Here is a 20,638-nt window from a genome sequence, read left to right as displayed (position 1 = left end):
TTTGTTTTGCTTTTTAAAAGACAACTTAGGGGGCGCCTGGGTGGCTCAGTGGGTTGAGTGTCTGACTCTTGGTTTTGGCTTAGGTCATCATCTCAGGGTCATGAGATCGAGCCCCATGTCAGGCTCCACATTCAGCATGAAGTCTGCTTGAGATTCTCTCAGCCCCTCCCCCTGCTCTCTCTCCAGTAAATCTTTAAAAAAATATATATGGTTTAATAACTACTATATGCTCTTTCCAAGAGTCATGTTCAGTTGGCATCTTCAACTAGTTTTCTAACATTCAAATTACCTAAAATGATTCTTCTACTTAATTTCTCTGTTGGAGGGAAAAGGTTATGGTACATTGCAAAAAGCGTTAGATTTAAGAGCATCATTTTACTTCTGTTTATTGTATAACTTCAGCCAGGCCACTCACCTTCAGCAAAAGTGTCTTAAATCCTCTTTAGAGTAAGGTAAAACGTAAGTTTTAAAATCTTTAAAGTCTCTGAGCCTTTTTTATATATAGATTAAGGGAATTAGACTAATCTCTGTGAGTTCTATAGCTCTAAAATTATTATTCTAAGACTGACCAACATTTAAACCTTTCATGATAAAAAATATCAGGCTAAAAATAGTCATTATAAAGGTATTATATCTGATTTTGTGTATATGTGTTTCAGGAAAGAGAAAAGGTAATGAAACAATCACAACTTTAGCCAAAAGGCAAAAGACTGATGTCAGTACTGAACATCCTCCCTTTTATTACAACATCCACAGACACAGCATTAAAGGAATGAATATGCCAAAGTAAGACAGCCAGTGAATGGCAAAATATATATTTCATATTTTAATGACATTATGATTTAAATAAGATACAGAATCTCATTTTTTTTTCCCTTTCCTTGCTGCAGGTTAAAAAAGTTTTTGTGCTATCTTTCTCAAGCAGGCTTTCGAGTAAGCCGAACTCATTTTGACCCAATGGGTGTTCGTACAGATGCACCCCTGATGCAGTTTAAATCAATCCTTTTAAAGTACAGCACCCCTACCTACACTGGAGGACAGTCGGAGGGCCATGTCCAGTCAGCGTCCGAAGATACAGTAGCTGACAGGGTTGAAATGTCAGTGAATGACAAAGCAGAGGCAGACAGTTGCGGAAGATGGTAAATGGAGAGGAGTTATTCAGATGTCCGTATAGATGCCCTCATAGTTCTCTATACCAACTGTAGTTCTTTTTCTATTCTTTTAATTCAGTGGTGTAAAAATAAAAAACAGTGCTGTTTTCATTCAGAAAATTAGCAGTTTCTAACTTAGTTTGGGAGCTACGCTTTCCAGGTTTTTCTTACTGTAAAGAAAACTTAAAAATTTTAATGAAAACATTTCATATGAAGCCAGGTTTATGACTGAGATCACCCCACCATTTAGTAATGCAGAAAACTTGCCCTTGCAAAGTGTTTGGAATTTTAGGTCTGTTATGGAAGCCATCCTTGACTGTTCTTAATCACACGTCTACTTAAGGTGATTCATCTTTGTTTTTGTTTGTAGCACACAAAATGAAGCCAGAAGCCTTTTACATATGAAATTACCCTGAATAGAACAATGTCCTTTCACATCACTAATGCTATCTCACAATTACAAAGCTAAAATGTGTTCCCAATTTTAAGAAATCATACTTCTTTCCATTTTTTAACTTACTACTAGCTTTTGAGAATTTAAGTACTTGCCTGAGATAGAAATACATTTTTCTTATAAGTTAGGTCTAGATGACTCAAGTCAGAGTATGATTTTGTCAAAGTAAATTGAGACCACTGTTCTAATATAATTGTTCATAAGCACTGAAATTCTGAAGAGAGTTTTTACTGTAAAATTGGGTGATCTCAAGTGCCTCAGTTAATGCACGTACAATATTCATTTGGTTGTGCTACCTCTCAGAAGTAAAACTTGTCAGCGTATGAACTTTTGAAATGAGGATTTTTGGGGGGGGTGGGGAGGGATAGATTTGTTTTCGGTGTGTGTATGTGCTTTTTTTTTTTTTTGTATAAGTAGCCCAGGCTAACATGACTATGAAAATTGGTAGAAACTCCATTAATAAATATTGTTTTTGCTTCATTTGAATGTAAGAGTTTGGATAAAAGGACTTGGTATAAAGTTTAGATTTTTCTCAAGGACTTAATCCCTGTTTCCCCTTAAGTATTTCTTAGAGGAAGTAACTTTTTACAAGTATTATTGGCTGGGGGGATGGAAGAGGGAGTTAGAACAAAGATCTTAAAACACTATATAAGAAAAAAAGCAAGGACGCCTGGGTGACTCAGTCAGTTAAGCGTCTGCCTTTGGCTCAGGTCATGATCCCAGGGTCCTGGGACCGAGCCCCACATCATGGTCCCTGCTCAGCTGGGAACCTGCCCCTCCCTCTCCCTCTCCGTGCCCTCCCGCTCATGCTTGCTCTCTCTCTCAGATAAATAAAATCTTAAAAAAAAAAAAAACACCCATGACATACACAAAAATCCAGGGAGTGAGGTTAACACAGTATATCAGCAGAAATAAAAAAAATCTGTTATTACAGCATAGTTCTAGCAGAATATTTCTTTTCTCCCATTAACAGAATCATGTTTTATTTAAAGGAATAGGTGAAATGCAAGTTAGTTTCTATAATGACCATAAAAAAACTAGTTCCTGGGCGCCTGGGTGGCTCAGTTGGTTAAGCAACTGCCTTCGGCTCAGGTCATGATCCTGGAGTCCTGGAATCGAGTCCCACATCAGGCTCCCTGCTCAGCAGGGAGTCTGCTTCTTCTCCCTCTGACCCTCCTCCCTCTCATGCTCTCTCTCATTCTCTCTCTCGCAAATTAATTCTTAAAAAAACAACTAATTCCTGCCAATTCAAATTATTACTCACAAATGAGCACAAAAAGAAATAAAAGTTACTAGTTACTTTGGTTTATGTAGTTAAAAATTACTATAAATCCAGAATTCAAACCAGCACGTGGACCATCTGATTTAGTACATATTGTTAAATTGAATTATCAAAGTTTGCTAAATGCTTATCAGCATAACATTTTGATCAGTGATAAAGTTGGGTTTTATGCCAGGAGCCTAATTTGATATCAATATTAATTACTGTTATTTAAAATACATCTATTAATTTCACATACACATATTTTCCAAAGAAGGTATGGTGGGAAGTAGTTTTAAGAACTCTGTTAAGGTAACATATCAACCTACAGAGGAAATAATTTTAAAATTCCAAATGCCACATTAGCACCTTATTCCTTTCCATAACAACTGTATTAGCTTAGGACACACAAATGTTGACTGCATTGTAAAGTAACATGAATGTATCCCTCCATTAAAATTTGATTAACACAAGAAACCAGTTTTTACTCTACCATCAGGAAACCAGTGTGTTGACTCTGCTAGTCGCTTACATTACTACTCTAACCATACACTTGGGATATAGTAGGAGAAGGAAAGAAGAAATTGGTTTGGGAGCCAGTGTGGTAGAATTGCATTAAAACTCCATTTATCACTTGAGTTCAGTCAAGACTCCACTCTGAACAAATGTATGATGATGTTCTGGTTTCCAGAAAGAACTGGAGACCAGTTTAGTAATCCCAAAGGCCTAGGAATCTCTTTCCTCAGTGCATTATTGTTCTGCTAAATGGCCACAAGTTACTTTGGAGAAGGCTAAGAGGAAGATACATATTACATCTTTGTGATGTTATGGCAGGGTCCTTTACACCAAAGTGCTCTGGGAATATGAATTAAATCAGCCCTGGGAATTGCTAAGGGATCATGACTAATACAATGGTTCCAGATCTCCATCGACAGATAAATGGATAAAGAAGATGTGGTATGGGGACGCCTGGGTGGCTCAGGTCATGATCCCAGTATCCTGGGATTAAGTCCAGCATCGGGCTCCTTGCTACACAGGGAGCTGCTTCTCCCTCTGCCTGCCGCTCCCCCTGCTTGTGCTTGCTCTCTCTTCTTCTGACAAATAAATCTTAAAAAAAAAAAAGATGGGGGTGTGTGTGTATATATATACACACACACACATACACACAATGGAATACTACTCAGCCATCAAAAAAATGAAATCTTGCCATTTGCAATGACATGGATGGAACTAGAGGGTATTATGCTAAGCAAAATAAGTCAGAGAAAGACAATGATCATATGATCTCACTTGTGAAATTTAAGAAACAAACCAGGATCATAGGGGAAGAGAGGAAAAAATAAGACAAAATCAAAGACGGAGACAAACCTTAAGAGACTCTTAATCATAGGAAACAAACGGTTGCTGGAGGGGGAGGTGGGTGGGGGATGGGGTAACTGGGTGATGACATTAAGAAGGGGAGCCTGGGTGGCTCAGTTCGTTAAGCGACTGCCTTCGGCTCAGGTCATGATCCTGGAGTCCTGGGATCGAGTCCCGCATCGGGCTCCCTGCTCAGCAGGGAGTCTGCTTCTCCCTCTGACCCTCCCCCCTCTCATGCTCATTCTATCTCATTCTCTCAAATAAATAAAATCTTTTAAAAAAAAAGGCACGTGATGTAATGACCACTGGGTATTACAAAAGACTGATGAGTCACTGAACTCTACCTCTGAAACTAATAATACATTATATTTTAACTGAATTTAAATATTTTTTAAAAATAATTTAAAAACATAGTGGCTCAGGTTAGACCTGTAGTTTTCAGTTATATAAATCAAATAGGACCATACTGGCCCTTTGACTCACATGACCAATTAGCCAAGACCAAAAAAATCCCTGTTGGACTATACTGATCATCCTGTCAGTCTTACTGCCTATTACAGCAACTAAAATTATGTCCACCTTTCTGGTCTAGCAGTTAAGGGAACTAGGTTTCTGACAAAGTGCTGCCTGGGCAATGCCCACTGAAAAAGGGCCACTGCAACAGAAGCATCTTCCACAGCATCCCTGGCCAATCGACATCCTATAAAGCTTTTCAAGGATGCTCTGCTCACCACCGTATTTCCCAACGCCTATGTAAAGAGTTAACCAGGCTCTCATAGGATCTATAGTGAGACAGTGAGATCACCTCTCCATTCTCTCCAACATTCCTCTAAGTCTTTGATTTCCTTTCTCTACATTATATCAAAGAATTTCTAGCATCTTACCTTCAATTTAGATGAGCCAATGCTGAGTTTTTCTTTCAACCAAGTAAACAGAGTGACATCCTGCTGTTCAAGCTGACAAACTGAGCCAAAATTTCTGGTACAAGTGTATTCTTATCAATAATTTAACCCAATTTAAAATTACGTTCCTACAAGATCCAACATAACCTATTACACAGGTATACTCCACATACCATTAGTATATTTGATCAAAACAGCATTTTTTCAGGTCACACTCTGTACTTGTTCCCAAGGACATGCTGGGATCTGACTCTAATTATATCCTGCAGGCAGTAAAGGACTGTAAGGGTACAGCAGATGGGCTGCTTTTTCCAAGGGAATTCTGTAAATTAGTGAGGTTAGAGGTCATATGCCAAAGCAGCAGACATCTAAGAGCTTTCTTCCATTTTAAGTGAGGCTCAGTGGAGTTTAAGATTTAGGATAGTCATTCATCTAAACCTTTCCAAAATTCTTATTCCAATTTTCAAAGTACTCCTGTTTGGGGTGCCTGGGTGGCTCAGTCGTTAAGCGTCTGCCTTCAGCTCAGGTCATGATCCCAGGGTTCTGAGGTGGAGCCCCGCATCAGGCTCCCTGCTTCTCCCTCTCCCTCTGCTGTTCACTCTGCTTGTGCTCGCTCTCTCTCAAATAAAATCTTAAAAAAGAAAAGAAAGAATGCTCCTGTTTCCTGACCAGCGTCTCTACTCTTGCTTGAAAGACAGCAACATAGCAAATTCAGCCAATTCACAGGAGCAAACTTTCTTATCCAGTATCTCGGCCTTAAAGCTACAGGGGAGGGGGGCGCCTGGGTGGCTCAGTTGGTTAAGCGACTGCCTTTGGCTTGGGTCATAATCCCAGAGTCCCGGGATCGAGTTCCACATCCCGCTCCCCGCTCAGCGGGGAGTCTGCTTCTCCCTCGGACCCTCCCCCCCTCTCGTGCTCTCCCTCTCTCATTCTCTCTCAAATAAAATCTTAAAAAAAAAAAAAAAAAGCTACAGGGGAGGTTGAAAAGTGAACATCTCACAATTTTAGTCTCCACACAGAATGACTTTCCCTCATTAGGGAATTCACAAAGCCCACAAGAGGTTACAAAGGCTCAACATCTTAAAAAAAAAAAAAAAAGTGTCTACATTTATACATTTATCTATAAGGCCTTGTCATCCACAGCCATATGATCCCTTTCTTTGCTGTCATCCTTTCCCCACCCAGAAAGAACCCCTCTTCTAGTCCAAAGATCCTTTACCAGCTCTGAAGAGACAAAACTGTTAACTTTAAAATGTGAGTCAACTGTATATTTGAAATCCCCAAACTGCAAACCTCTTCAACCTATTTTATGCGATTGAAATGGAATGAGAATTTTAGATCAGGTAGGCCAGAGAATAAAATTTGCCAAATTAAAACATTTCCTAGGTAGTGGCATATTAATTGCAATAACATTATTTATTGTTTTCACATAGATTATATCCTATAATTTATAGCAAGGCTAAGCAAGATTAATTTATCCAATGCCATTCTAAAACTGGCAAGTGAAAGAGCCAGGATCCATATCAGGCTCACCTCAGTGCCCTTGCTTTTAGCCACTTGGTGATCTGTCTTTAGTAAAGGAAATGCATACATAAAAGTTTAGGGCGCCTGGGTGGCTCAGTCAGTTAAGCGGCTGCCTTCAGCTCAGGTCATGATCCCAGCGTCCTGGGATGGAGCCCCACATCAGGCTCTCTGCTCAGCAGGGAGTCTGCTTCTCCTTCTCCCTCTGCTCTAATAAATAAAATCTTAAAAAAAAAAGTTTAATTGTAAACTTGACCAAAGGCAGTCCCAGAGAAAATTCTGGTACAGATTACAAAATTATGGTTAACCACTGGTCTACCATACATTTTCTATCTGAAACCCTTTGAACCAGTATACTTTATACTCGATAATTATCTATGCAGATGCAGAAAGTACTTCCAGCTTCATTTCCATTTTCTACCACCAAGAATTTCCCAGAACACAGTTTTTGACTGATAGCAAAATCATTGCAAACTACACCACCAGCATTCTGGGGACTTTATGTTGGAAGGGACCAGTCATCTCACCATAATTATGGGGCCCCCTCCACTATGCCTGGTATCCCAAGTCTCACACAGCTCTGGTTCATTTTCTGTAGAAAACTCACTGCCCCTCTCCTGCTGGATCAGTGGATAGTGATCTGGTGGTAAAGGAATGTTTCTGTGGGTCCAAATACTCCTTAGACACACCATTAACCTATCTCATTTTCACACCCATTTTACACACTCGTCTTTCCAGTAAGTCAAAGTCTCCAGTTGTTAAGGCTTTTGTGATGTTTTTGATCTTGTTTCATCCTAAATCAGTTACCATCAACTGTTCATCATCTGTGTGTAAACACCTACCTTCCCAAGGTGTTGACAACTAACATCTATTATCTATCTCAACAATCCTTGCCTTTGACCTGTCAAATTTATTCATTGAAAAAACAAAATTATTCCTTTGGCATCATCTTAATGGGGTTTGGTTTAAACTGGGCCGTTTACATTTTAATCCAAAGACTAAAGAGAAAAAGCACATTTTTAGCAAATATCTTTTGCCAATTCAATAGTACCTCCTTCAGTGTATTTTTATTACTGGTCACCAAATAAAATTTAGCCATCTTATTTTTTGCTAAGAGATTAATTTAGTGTAACAGAGTAGCATACTTTCATCTTTACCTTAGGAATTGCCTGCTAAATTTTGTCTAGGCCCATAATAGGTATTTTTGTCTCCCCGAAACTCATGTTTAAGCCCTACCCTGAGTACCTCAGAATGTGGCTGTATTTGGAAGTAGGGTATTTAAAAAGTTAATCTGAATTAAATGAGGTCACTGAGGTTGGGCCCTGATCTGATATGACTGGTGTTCTCAGACACACACATGCACAGGGGAACAACATCTGAACACAAAAGGAGAAAATGCCATCTACAAGCCAAGGAGAGAGGCTTCTAAAGAAACACCACCACCTTTGATCTTGGATTTCCAGCCTCCAGAACTGTAAGAAAATAAATCTCTCTTGTTATGTGATACTTGTTACGGCAGCTCTAGCAAACTAATACAGCCATCTAAAGTGGAAATTGGTAGTGAATGTTATATATATAATGAAAAAAAATCACTTAAGATTTTGAGGGGTTCCTTTGAAATTTAGTGTAACTTAACACTGAAAAGAACTCTCCAATTACAATCTGCTAAAATAACCACAGTTTAGCTATACAACTAATTTATTTCTGAAGTCAACTCCTAATTATAATTAGAAAAGGAAATTTGTGATTTCTAGCTTTAAATTTCCAAAAGTATAGCAACTTGGGGAGAATTTCTTTAATACGAAGGAAATGTATAGCCATATTCAAAAAGGTCATAGTTTTACACCAAATAAATCTGTGATATGAAGACATTCTATTTATAAGCATTAGAGTGCATCATTAAATGTTTAAACTGGAAGCAACTTTAGACACTAGTACTTATTGGGCCCAAAGGGCTAGGCTGGTTAGACCAGAGTATGCTAAATGACAGAGAAAGTTTAACAGAAGACCCATTTGTCTTCTACGTTTTAAAAAATACCCTCAATGAGGAATTCTTCATCTCAGGAAACAAACTGAGGGTTGCTGGAGTGGTGGGGGATGGGAGGGATGGGGTGGCTGGGTGATAGACACTGGGTAGGGTATGTGCTATGGTGAGCGCTGTGAATTGTGCAAGACTGTTGAATCACAGATCTGTACCTCTGAAACAAATAATGCAACATATGTTAAGAAAAAAGAAAAAGAAGAAGATAGGAGGGGAAGAATGAAGGGGAGTAAGTCGGAGGGGGAGATGAACCATGAGAGAAGATGGACTCTGAAAAACAAACTGAGGGTTCTGGAGGGGAGGAGGGTGGGGGATGGGTTAGCCTGGTGATGGGTATTAAGGAGGGCACGTTCTGCGTGGAGCACTGGGTGTTATGCACAAACAATGAATCATGGAACACTACATCAAGAACTAATGATGTATGGTGATTAACATAACAAACAAATTTAAAGGAAAAAAAATAAAAATAAAAAATAACCTCACTGAGGGAGAAGGCACCTACCATAAAATGCACCCTTTTAAAGTATTAAGGAATGGTTTCTGAGATTTTAGAATATATAGAGTTGTGGAAGTATCACCACTCATTTTAGAATTACTAATTTTCATTACCCCAAAAAGAAACCCATACCCATTAGCAACCAGTCACTCCCTATTCACTCCTTCCCCAACCACTGGCAATGACTACTTTCCGTAGCCTATTCGGGGAGAACACTACTCCATATTCCTGGAAGAAGTCCTATATTAACTTTTATGTTATTGGATTTGGCATGTTAGGGGGGTTTGTTTTTATATGTAAAAAGACAATACAGAATCTCTGCATTCACGAGATAATGATCTGTAGTTTTCTTGTGATGCTTGTCTGGTTTTGGTACCAGAGTTAATACTAGCCTCATAAAATGAGCCTCATTTATTTTTTGGAAGAACTTATGAAGGAAAGGTTTTTAATTTTTCTGTAAATATTTGGTAGAATTCACCAGTATAATATTTGGGCTTGAGCATTTTTCTTTGTGGCAAGTCTTATTACTAATTCAATTTCTTATTCTAGGTCTATTCAGATTTTCAACTTGTTCTTGAGCCAATTTTAGAGTTTGTGTCTTTCTAGGAATTTGTCCATTTGATCAAGATTATCTAATTTGTGGCATACAGATGTTATTATTCCCTTATAATCATTTTTCCTATAATGTTGATAGTAATTACTCCTCATTCATGATTTTAGTATTTGGGTTTTTGATCAGTCTAAAAGTTTATCAATTTTATTGTTTTCAAAGAACCAGCTTTTAGTTTTATCTTCTCTATTGCTTTCCTATTACCCATTTCACCTTTTTTTTTTAAGTCCTTTTTGCTTTGCGGTTGCTCTTCACGGTGTCTTAAGGTAGAAGGTTATGTTGAGATCTTCTGTTCATATACATATCCACAGCTAAATTTCCCTCTAAGCACTGCTTTAGCTTCATTCTGTAAATTTGACAATGTTGCATCATTTTCATTCACTTCAAAGTATTTTCTAGTTTATTTTTTACTTTTTCTGACATTATTTTTCTAGGTTTACTGTTTAATTTCCATTTGTGAGTTAACCAAATTTCCTTCTATTCATTTCTAAATTTACTCCATTATACCCAGAGTATGCTGCTGTGTTTGTGCATATCTGCATGTGTTATTTTTTAAAGTTTACCAAGACTTGTTTGATGTAAACCTGCCCACCCTGGAGATCATTCCATGTGTTCTGCTATTGTTGTGTAAAATTTGCTACAGGTATGTTAGGTCTACTTGGTTTTACTGTGTGTTGTTCAAGTCTTCTATTTCCTTGCTGGTATTCTGCCCAGTTGAACTGTCCCTTATGACAAGACGTATTAACATCTTCAACTATCATTGTTGATTTCTCCCTTCAATTATTCCAGTTTTTGCCTCATCAATATATCTTAAGGTCCTGTTGTTTGAATACATGTTTATAATTATTACATTTTCCTGACGAACTCTTGGATCATTATAAAATACAATCTGTCTCTAACAATTTTTGTCTGAGTCTATTTTGTCTGATATTAGTATAGCTACTTGGGTTCTTTTGGTTACTGTTTTATGTTCTATTACTTTCAACCAATCTGTTTCTCTGAAACTAAAGTATGTGTGTTTTTAATCTGCCATATCTGCCTTTTAATGGAGTATACAGTCTAATCACATCTAACATAGTTAAGGGTAACAAGACCTACAATCTTGAGAGTTTGTTATGTCTTATTTCTCTATTCTTCCACAACAGCTTTCTTTTGTGTTAAATGTTATTTTCTATGCCATTTTGTTTCTTTTACTATATTTTGGGGGGATTTATTTTCTTAGTGGTTGTGTTAGGGATGACAATTAACGTCTTAATTTGAAATATTCTAGTTCAGATTAATACCAACTTAATTTCAATAGTCTAGAAAACCTTTGCTCCAATATTGCCCCATTCCCTCCTTGATGTTTTATGCCATACAGATTACAGCTTTATACATAAGGCATTCAACAGTTCTACATTAATTACTTTATAGTTTTCTTTCTAAATCGGAGGTGTAAACAAGCAGTTATAATTGAACGTTTGAATCCCCGTGAGCCCTAACCCTAATGTGGTAGCATTTGGAAGATGCGCCTATGAAAGGTAATTTGTTTTAGATGGAATCATAAAGGTGGGCCTCCTTAGTGTCCTTGTAAGAACAGGAAGAAACCAGACCTCTCTTCCTCCCTCTACCATGTGAGGAAACAGTGAGAAGGCATCTATCTGCAAGCCAGGTAGAGGGCCCTTACCTCCTGGAACCAACCTATCCACACCTTGTTCTTGGACTTCCCAGCCTTCAGAACTATGACAAAGTCTGATGTTTAAGCCATCCAAACTATGGTATTCTGTTATTGCGACCCAAGCTAATACATTTATACCTTCCTTTTTATTTAATTACATAGTTAACTTTACCAGTTCTACTTACTTGTGTGGATTCATGTTACTATCTAATGTCCTTTCACTTTTGTCTAAGTGACTCCCTTTAGTACTTCTTAAAGAGCAGGTATGCTTAAGACAAATTTGTTGTTTTCATGTGGGAATACCTCAATTTCTTTCATTTCCAAAGAATAATTGTGCTGCATATAGATTATTTCTTGGTTGATTTTTTTTATTATTATTATTAGAGAGAGAGAGAGAGAAAGAAAAGCAGAGGAAGGGACAGAGGGAGAGGGAGAAGCAGTCTCCCTGCTGAGTGGGGAGCCTGACTTCAGGCTCAATCCCAAACTCTGGGATCATGAACGGAGCGAAGGCAGATGTTTAACCGACTGAGCCACCCAGGCGCCCCCCCTTAGTTGACTTTTTCTTTCATGACTCTAAATGTCTGTCATTGACTACCTTCTAGCCTCTGTGACTTCACATAAGGAAGCTATTAATCATATTAAAAATCCCTTGTGATGAATTACTTTCCTCTTGCTGCTTCCAAGCGTCTTATTTATTTAGCATTTGTTGAGCTTCTTGGATGTGCAGGTTCACGGTTTTCATCAAATTTTAAAATTTTTTAGCAATTATTTCTTAAAATACTCTTTGAGCCCCTTTTCTTCCTCTCCTTCTGGGACTCCCATTATGCAAGTTAATACACTTGATGGTGTCCCACAGGTCTCTGCAGCACTTTTTCATTTCTTTTTCTGACAGGATACTCTCAATTGGACTGTGTTCACATTTGTTGAATATTTCTACCAGTTCACATCTGTTAGCTCCTCTATTTTTAATTTTTTTAAGTAAGCTCTAGGCACAATGTGGGGCTTGAACTCACAAACCCAAGATCAAGATCACATGCTTTACTGGTTAAGCCAGCCAGGCATCCCAGGATTTTTTTTATGAATTTATTTCACTGTACTATTTCAATCCAGTTCTATATGGTTCTTTTACCATAATTTCTACCTCTTTAATGTTATTCTCTATTTGGTGAAAAATTGTTCTCATATTTAGTTTTTAAGATATGGTTTCTTTTAGTTCTTTGGACACAATTTTAGAAGATTAACAAAGTCTTTGTTTAGTAAGTCCAACATGTGGGTATCTTCACACTTCCCTGCTTCTTCACATGTATTGTAAATTTTTGTTGAAACTAGCCATTTAAAATAATACAGGCAACTCTGGACAACAGAACCCTTTCACCTCAAGGTCTGTTGTGTTTGTGGTTTGCTGAGTGACCTTCCTGGACTAATTCTAATAAGACACTGCATTCTTTGCCATGTGTGACCACTATATTCTAATTCATTGACTTAGAGGTCAGCTAATGCTAATGCTTAAATGCCTTGAAACAATGACATAATTCCCTCGGCCTTTTTGAAGTACTCTGTAAATGTGCTGGGATAGGCCTTCAACACCACAACATGTAGTTTTATGTTTTGTTTTTCAACTCTACCTTAGCCTTCACTTCCTGCTTGCTTAGAGGCTCACGTTGTGCCACAAGTGCTATTAGTGACTTCCTGTTTTTTTCCACTTGGGAACACATACAGCCTTGCACATGCATCTGCCTTCGATATTCACAGGAATATGCTGACGCTTTTCAAATCCTACATGGACATGTCATTCCTCAGCTTTTCCTTTTATTTTTTGGCCACCTTCTTTTTAGTCCCAATTGGTATCATTGCCTGAAAAAAACCTGCTACGTTAAACAACTGAAGCGGTTTTTAAACAAACAGGCTCTAGATGGGGCTCTAAACACATGGGGAGAGTCAGATCAAGTAAAGACAAGCTCTGGGAATAGAACTATTCAGTGAAGGACAGACAAGTCAAATAGTGATTATTCTCTGGGATGGGCTTTTTAGGGAGCTTTAAGCTCCTTCCAGTGGTTACAAGGCTGCTGATTTTCACTGCTACCATAGTTGCAAGGCTATTCCTTTTCAAGGCTATCCAGGAACTAGGGGGAAGGGGGTAGGGCAATCTATAATGCTATGGAAGTTGTATTATAGTTATTACTGGTAAATATTTAGATTATTGAAAGCCTTTAGTTCAGTTTTAGTTTTGAAAAACTTGATTTTGACAACTTTTACAGTGTTCTCATCACTTTTATGGAAGAACAGCTTTTCAGAGGTCCTTACTCCATTAATTCAGAAGCATTCTCAAGGAAGTAATTTTTATAGTGACAACAACTGCACGCAAATATTCCTTTCTTAAAACTATGCTTCTATTTTATTTTTAGAAAAGTGTTTCTAAGTAGAAATATGAGGGATTTAAAAAAAACACCTTTTCTCATCTAGCATTTCAATTATTTCATGTTTAGTTATCCAAATCAGAATCCTGAACCTCAATTTCCTAAAATGTACAAGGGAAACATGATCTTCTTCAAAGGTTCAAAGAATTTAAAATTATAATGTAAAACTTATAGCAAAGCTACAGTAATCGAAACTGTACTACTGGCAAAGGGACAGTCATATATATAGATCAATGGAATACAGAGCCCAGAAATAAACCCTTGCATACATGGTCAATTAATTTCACATAAGAGGGCCAAGACAATGCAATGGACAAAGAGCATGTCTTTTCAAACAAATGGTGCTGGGAAAACTGGATATCCAAAAGCAAACAACAAAACTGAATCCTTTCCTTTTACCATGCACAAAACTCAAAATGGATCAAATACCTAAATGTAAGAACTAAAACCACTCTTAGAAGAAAACACATAGGAAGATCTTCCTAACAATGGATTTGGTAATGCTTTCTTGGATAGGACACAAAAAGCACAGGCAACAACGACAACACAAATAGCCAAACCAGACTTCATCAAAATTAGAAATTTTGTGTACCAAAGGACGCCATCAAGAGTAAGTAGGCAACCCACAAAATGGGACTAAGTATTTGTACATTGTACATCTGATAATAGATTAAAAACTCCAACGCAACAAACCACCACCCAATTAAAAATGAGCAAGACTTAAATAGACATTTTTTCATAGAAGATACACATATAGCCAGTAAACACATGAAAAGATGTTTAGTTAGTATCACAAGCCATTAGGGAAATGTAATTCAAAACCACAATGAAATAACAACTTACACTCATTAGGATAACTACTAAAAACAAAACAAAACAAAAATAACAAGTGTTGGTGACAATGTGGAGAAATTAGAATCCTAGTACATTGCTGGTGGGAATATAAAATGGTGCAGCCCCTGGGGAAAATGGTTTGGGATTCCTCAAAAAATTAAACATAGAATTACTGTATATTCCAGCAACCTTGCTTCTAGGTATATACTCAAAAGAATTTAAAACAGGGATTCAAACAGATACTTGTACAAAAATGTTCATGGTAGCATTATTCAAACAGCAAAAAGTGTCCATCAATCTGTGTCCATCCAAAGAAAAATGGTTAAACAAAATGTGACATAAACCTACAACATGGATGAACCTTAAAAACATGCTAAATGAAATCAGACAGACACAAAGGACAAATATTATATGATTCCACTTATAAAAGGTGCCTAAGATAGTCAACTTCAAAGAGAGAAAAAATAAACGTTACCAAGGGCTTGGGGGATGAGAGTGGGGAGAGGAACGGGGAGTTTCTGTCTGGGATGATGAATTTAAAGTTGTGAAACTAGATAACAGTGATGTACCTAACACTGTGAATGTACTTAATGCCACTGATTTGTACACATAAAAATAGTTCAAATGCTAAATTTGGTTATGTATATTTTACTACAATAAATTTTAAAATGATAATGTATCCAAAGGCCCTACTGCATTTGGTGAGCCTTTTGTTCTTCAACTGAAAGTGTGGGTATAGAAGTTACTTAAGAGAATACTTTACAAAACCTTGGTTGGTTGGTAGTGATGGTAAACCGTACCCACCCACCAAACACATACACATGTGCACGCACACGTGCACATGCACACTACACTCAATGCTCTACCAAATACCTATTATATTTTGCAAAGAATTACACATCTAATGAATTCACTAATGATGCAAAGAGTTTACATCCTCCCATACCGACAGATAGAAACACATTCTCTAAGCACAAAGCTTATATTCACAATTTTCTGCTTCAAGACAAAATTTCAATTAATCACAATGGGAATTTAGTTATTTAATGCAACCACTAATCTAATATCACCAATAAAATCTAAGCAGTTATATCACAAAACCAGGGTTATATTCAGTGGACATGCATTAATAATCTATACAACTTAACATTACACCAGAAAAGGAACTGAATACAAAATTTCCCTTGATTTTTGGTGGTCTTCAAATTTCATGGCACAGATTACCAATAAAACTGTAAAAACAGATTTTAAATATTTTCAATAAAATGCTAAAAAATTTAATGAACCTTTAAATTTTCATACTGGACTGAAGATTTAAAACATCAAGCTGGCCCTAATCTGTCAAAAATAACAGATAAATATTTACAATGACTAGACAAGTTATTTAGTTACAATGGTACTGGAGGACTACTCACCCCTGGCAAAAAAAAAAAAAAAAAAAAAAACCCTTTGGGGTTAATTTCTTAATGCAATCAAGTCTTTGTAAATACTGTGATAATTATAAACTTGGAAACATACCTGGCATCAGGACAGTGATGAAAAGTAACACACAAGTCAATCTTATTTCTGATCTGTCTTCATAAAGCCTTCTGGCTCCAAAAGCCCAACACTGTCCCTCAATATAAAACTAAATTAAGAAGAATAAAATGATTTTACCCTACTTGCTGACATTCTTCTACAGAATAATCTTTTACTAGGGCAGGGCTCAAGCTCCATTAACTTGCTTCTCTAGAGTGTGATTAGCAGAGCACCAAATTGATAAACTGATAGGGCCACCCAAAATGCTGAACCACTTTTCAAACAGAAGCAAACTTTTTCTTCCAGTTGTTAGTTCTATGTGCCATGTTATTCTTGAAACTTACGTGGCTATCAATAAGAAAAGAATCAGGGAAGCTTTGAACATATCTTGTACTTTTCATCAAGGCTAAAGTGCAAAATATCTCCATATCTCTGGTATTTTAATAGGAAAAAACATCAAACACACATAATAAAGGAACTGAAGTGACAGTAAAGCTAATACAAAAGACCTCTTTAAATATACACTTGAAGACTACATAAGACCAATTTTTCTTTCTTCAGTGAAATCTGTAAATGAACCAAGTTCTCATAGAACTTGACATTTTGTTTCTCTTTCCCAGGATCAGAAATTCCACAAAATTAGAGGGAAAAAATGGAAAAAAATAACATTGCATGACAATGGACACTAAGTTCATAAAGAACCTTTTTTTAAAAAATGAGATATTATGGAAGAAAATACCATGAAAATAATAATCCTATGAGAATTGTTTTTTAAGCACAGTAAATTTGAGCCTTGGTCTTCATGAAGATACTACAGCTTATATAGAAAACTATAAATATACAAGACTCCAGGAAAAAAAGTCAAAATACTTATTATTTAACATTCTGTAGGCCTAAAAAACTTTTGAGGGGAGGGAAAAGGATAGCCAACTGAATCTTAAGGATACGGAACTATGAAAAATTCCTGGGTCAAAAGGGAGTGCTCCAAATGGAACCATACTTCATGAAAACATACAACTTAGATATATTTTTAAAGGAAAGAAAAAGTCCTGAATAACTGCAGTCCCTTCCAAAAAGGAAATCTTAAATTAAGGGGAAAAGATTCTAATAGTGTAAACGAGTCTGGCTCAGAAAGAAAACTGAACAACATATCCAAGATTCTGTCCATAAAAGTAAAGACGTTACATCTTTAATATTAAAGAAATAGGCTATAAAAAAAGTTCATTCTCAGACTTGGTTTTAGTAAAAAGCTCATTTGTGCTCCTTTGTGGGTGCATAATAAAGTTCCATGGGTTTGTTCACTTTCCAGTATTTCTCACTGACCAATTCCAAAGAAAAAGAGCCATTTAATACCTAAAACAGAAAAAGAAAGAATTAAAAAACTGCTCAAAGCAGAGGAGTGAGATGAAACAAACATCAAAGTCTGTTTTTTTAAATCTTAGGATAAAACTTGTCACTTATACTATTCATAAAAGGACAACCAAAAGATATCAAAAGGGTACCCCACTGCAATTTCTCATTCTGCAGGGTCTCAGGATCCTGAACCATTTTTATTAGGCCCCACCAAAACACCTGCCAGTCTAAGATGGTGAATGTGCTCCCAGTTTCAACAGCCTATTCTTTTAAATACTCACAGTGAACTGCCCACTGGCTGTTGCTATGTAAATGGTATACTGCTTCTCACTGGCTGTATCAAGGTTCATCTGATTTGATTCTCCTTTGCTTCGAAGTTCTTCCAAAGCTAACCTCACAGCCAGATACTTGGATAAGTGATCAACAGTGGCATTACCTGAGGTCTTTATGTATCTGGAAAAATAATAATTTAATTTCTACATTAATGATAAAAACATACTCAAATTATAGAATACATTTCTAACAAGCTAAATAAAATGTAAATGTCTCAAATACTGACAAAATAGCATTAAAAATTTATTCCTCTATTGCCTAAACATTTTTTATTGAAAGGTACAGAAGAGGGGAAAGTACACAATTCAAGGACAAGAAAGCTCTACCTACCTTACCATCCATAAATATGACATAAAATGACAAAAATCAAACAAATACAAGGAGTACAGGGGAGGGAGGGAATACCCCTCAACCCCAAGAAGCAGAATTCTGCCATCTACAGCAGCAAGAGGAATAATAAAATTTTGAGCAAATTTTATACTAAGAACTGATCGATTTTCTGGTTTTTGAGACAGAGCCAAGAAATACTAATCTTGAGACTTTTTTGAAAAGCATGGTTTATAATTCAATCACTCACTGAACGAGTTAAATTTAAAGGACTCTTCCTCCCCCTCTATCTAGGAGGCTCATTCCTATTTTTTTTTTAAGATTTTACTTATATGAAGAGAGAGTGAGTGAGAGAGAAAGCATGAGTGGGTGGAGGGAGGGGCAGAGGAAGAGGGAGAAGCAGGCTCCCCACTAAGCAGGGAGCCTGACACAGGGCTCCATCCCAGGACTCTGGGATCATGACCTAAGCTGAAGGCAGACACTTAACAGACTAAGCCACCTAGGTGCCCCAGGGTCACTCCTTTTAGATACACAAATGTGGGTAGGAAGCACACAAAGAAGGAAAACTACAATTTAGGCAGCCTGAACGTCCAAAAGAACCCTGGCAATCAATGGTATGACAAATACAGCCCTTACTTCTTACACAAAATTGCCTTTTAACTCCAAATTAAGTATTACGAATTCAGATAATCTGAAGCTAACCTACACACTTACCTTGTCTGTGCACTATCATCTTTTTCCATTAGTGTGGGATGAGGCCTGAACACTAATTCAATTTCACTAGCACCATCCATTACTGGGTCAATTGCCACTGTTGCATTGTTATTATCAAGCTCAAGCCCGGAATCATCAGATGTTTTGGTCCGTTTGTTACTAGGTCCAGCTTCCTGATTACTGTGTGTGGAAGCATTACTACAGTGAGAACTGTCACCATTGTCTTCTGCTCCACTACCATTTTCAATCTGTTGTTTCTTGCCTCGCTGTAATCTAGTGAAGGAAAAATAAGGGGTTGCATAAAATTTACATTTGGACCTTTTCAATGCATTGATTTTGAAACATGTTTACTGAACTTTAGAATTCTAAAAAAGTCTTCATAACTGAATTTGCTCCAAGCTGGATGGCATCTATTTTGAAACTTCATGTCCCAGAAGTTCTGAAGAACCTCACTCACACACATACATCTGAATGACTTAAACAAATGTTCATATTCACTTAATAATTTTCTTTGTTGACGATAGGAATTACTGGCCTATATTGGCCTTATTTACATGTTGATAAATTTTTTTGTTATGAGATTTTAAATCTAAAGAAAGGCATGATTCAGAAATGAAGATGTAAAAGTTCTAAGGGAAGATATTCATGCCTCTTTAATTAAAGGCTCTTAGGGAAACAAGACTTAAGCGGAACGATAAGCAGTCCCTCCCTGCCAACCTCAAAAGTCTGCTAATGCAATATAAAGTTATGCTAGTGAGAAAAATGAGATGGATAGCTAAATTACAAGATTGGATACAGAAGCAGTCTAACAAGCTCAAATATAAAAATAAATAAATAACCGGGCAAGGTGCTTTGTGCACAGATCTGACTTACTCATCAAAACAATCATCAAGGTAGTTAACATTATCGTCATTTTATAGTTGAGAAAACCAAAGAAAATGAAGTTCGAAGTTCCATGGTTATAAGCTAGTAAGTGCCAGAACTAGAGCTGATGTGATAACGTTCTGCCACATTGCCCCCCTCTTTATCTGTATACGAAAGAAATATGAAGAAATGACCTGCACTTCTTAGTATCATTATTGCATGTTTACTGCCAGGACAAGGAAATCACAGCCCACCGCCTAGGAAACATGCTTGAGAACTTTTTTAAAAAACAACAAAAAAAACCCACAAAATACTGCTTATGAAATCTACAGATCATTTTAAAATTAAGAGGGATCATTAATATGTCAAATGACAAAACTACGATCCAAAAAGATGTAAATAGATAGAGTGAAATATTATTTAGTCTTAAAAAGTGAAATAAGCCATCATGATTCCATGTCTATGAGGTATTTAAAGTAGTCAAATTCATAAAACAGAAAGTAGAATGGTGGTTGCCAGGAAATGAGGGGAGGAGGAGGAAATGAGATGTTTAATGGGTACAGAGTTTCGGTTTGATAAGATGAAAAAGTTCTGAAAATTGGGTGTACATTAATGTGAATGTATTTACGATACTGAACTATACACTTAAAAATGGTTAAGATGATAAATTTTACATTATATCTTTTTTATCACAATTTAAAATACATATATATGATATGAACAGGCCAAAATAATGAAACAGAAAAATTCAACGGTGAAAATATAAAGACCATACTTAAATTTTCCTAAAATCTACAAGTAAAGCAAAAGGAAAGTTGTTTCAGTT

At 36.7% G+C, this 20,638-nt stretch overlaps 2 protein-coding genes across 17 annotated transcripts in view; one reads left to right on the top strand and one right to left on the bottom strand.

Annotated features, from left to right (window-relative positions):
• The window catches only part of TRMT1L (tRNA methyltransferase 1 like), a 53,746-nt gene extending 49,835 nt beyond the window's left edge, over positions 1 to 3,911 (top strand). For all 3 annotated transcript variants that reach the window (XM_027611351.2, XM_027611350.2, XM_027611349.2), the window contains 2 exons: positions 660 to 786; positions 891 to 3,911. In XM_027611351.2, coding sequence (XP_027467152.1) covers positions 660 to 786; positions 891 to 1,143 — 380 coding nt within the window. In that variant the 3' untranslated portion in view covers positions 1,144 to 3,911. The remainder of the gene's footprint in view (positions 1 to 659; positions 787 to 890) is intronic.
• Positions 3,912 to 9,068: 5,157 nt separating this feature from the next.
• The window catches only part of RNF2 (ring finger protein 2), a 56,175-nt gene continuing 44,605 nt past the window's right edge, over positions 9,069 to 20,638 (bottom strand). For all 14 annotated transcript variants that reach the window (XM_027611500.2, XM_027611486.2, XM_027611489.2 and 11 more), the window contains 3 exons: positions 18,949 to 19,221; positions 17,856 to 18,027; positions 9,069 to 17,574 (listed from right to left, as the gene is read on the bottom strand). In XM_027611500.2, the coding sequence (XP_027467301.1) occupies positions 17,473 to 17,574; positions 17,856 to 18,027; positions 18,949 to 19,221 (547 nt within the window). In that variant the 3' untranslated portion in view covers positions 9,069 to 17,472. The remainder of the gene's footprint in view (positions 17,575 to 17,855; positions 18,028 to 18,948; positions 19,222 to 20,638) is intronic.

This window comes from Zalophus californianus, chromosome 10 (assembly GCF_009762305.2).
Source record: "Zalophus californianus isolate mZalCal1 chromosome 10, mZalCal1.pri.v2, whole genome shotgun sequence".
Taxonomy (NCBI): Eukaryota; Metazoa; Chordata; class Mammalia; order Carnivora; family Otariidae; genus Zalophus; species Zalophus californianus.
Note: the sequence above shows the minus strand (reverse complement) of the source record. Positions and strands in the feature narration are given on the sequence as shown.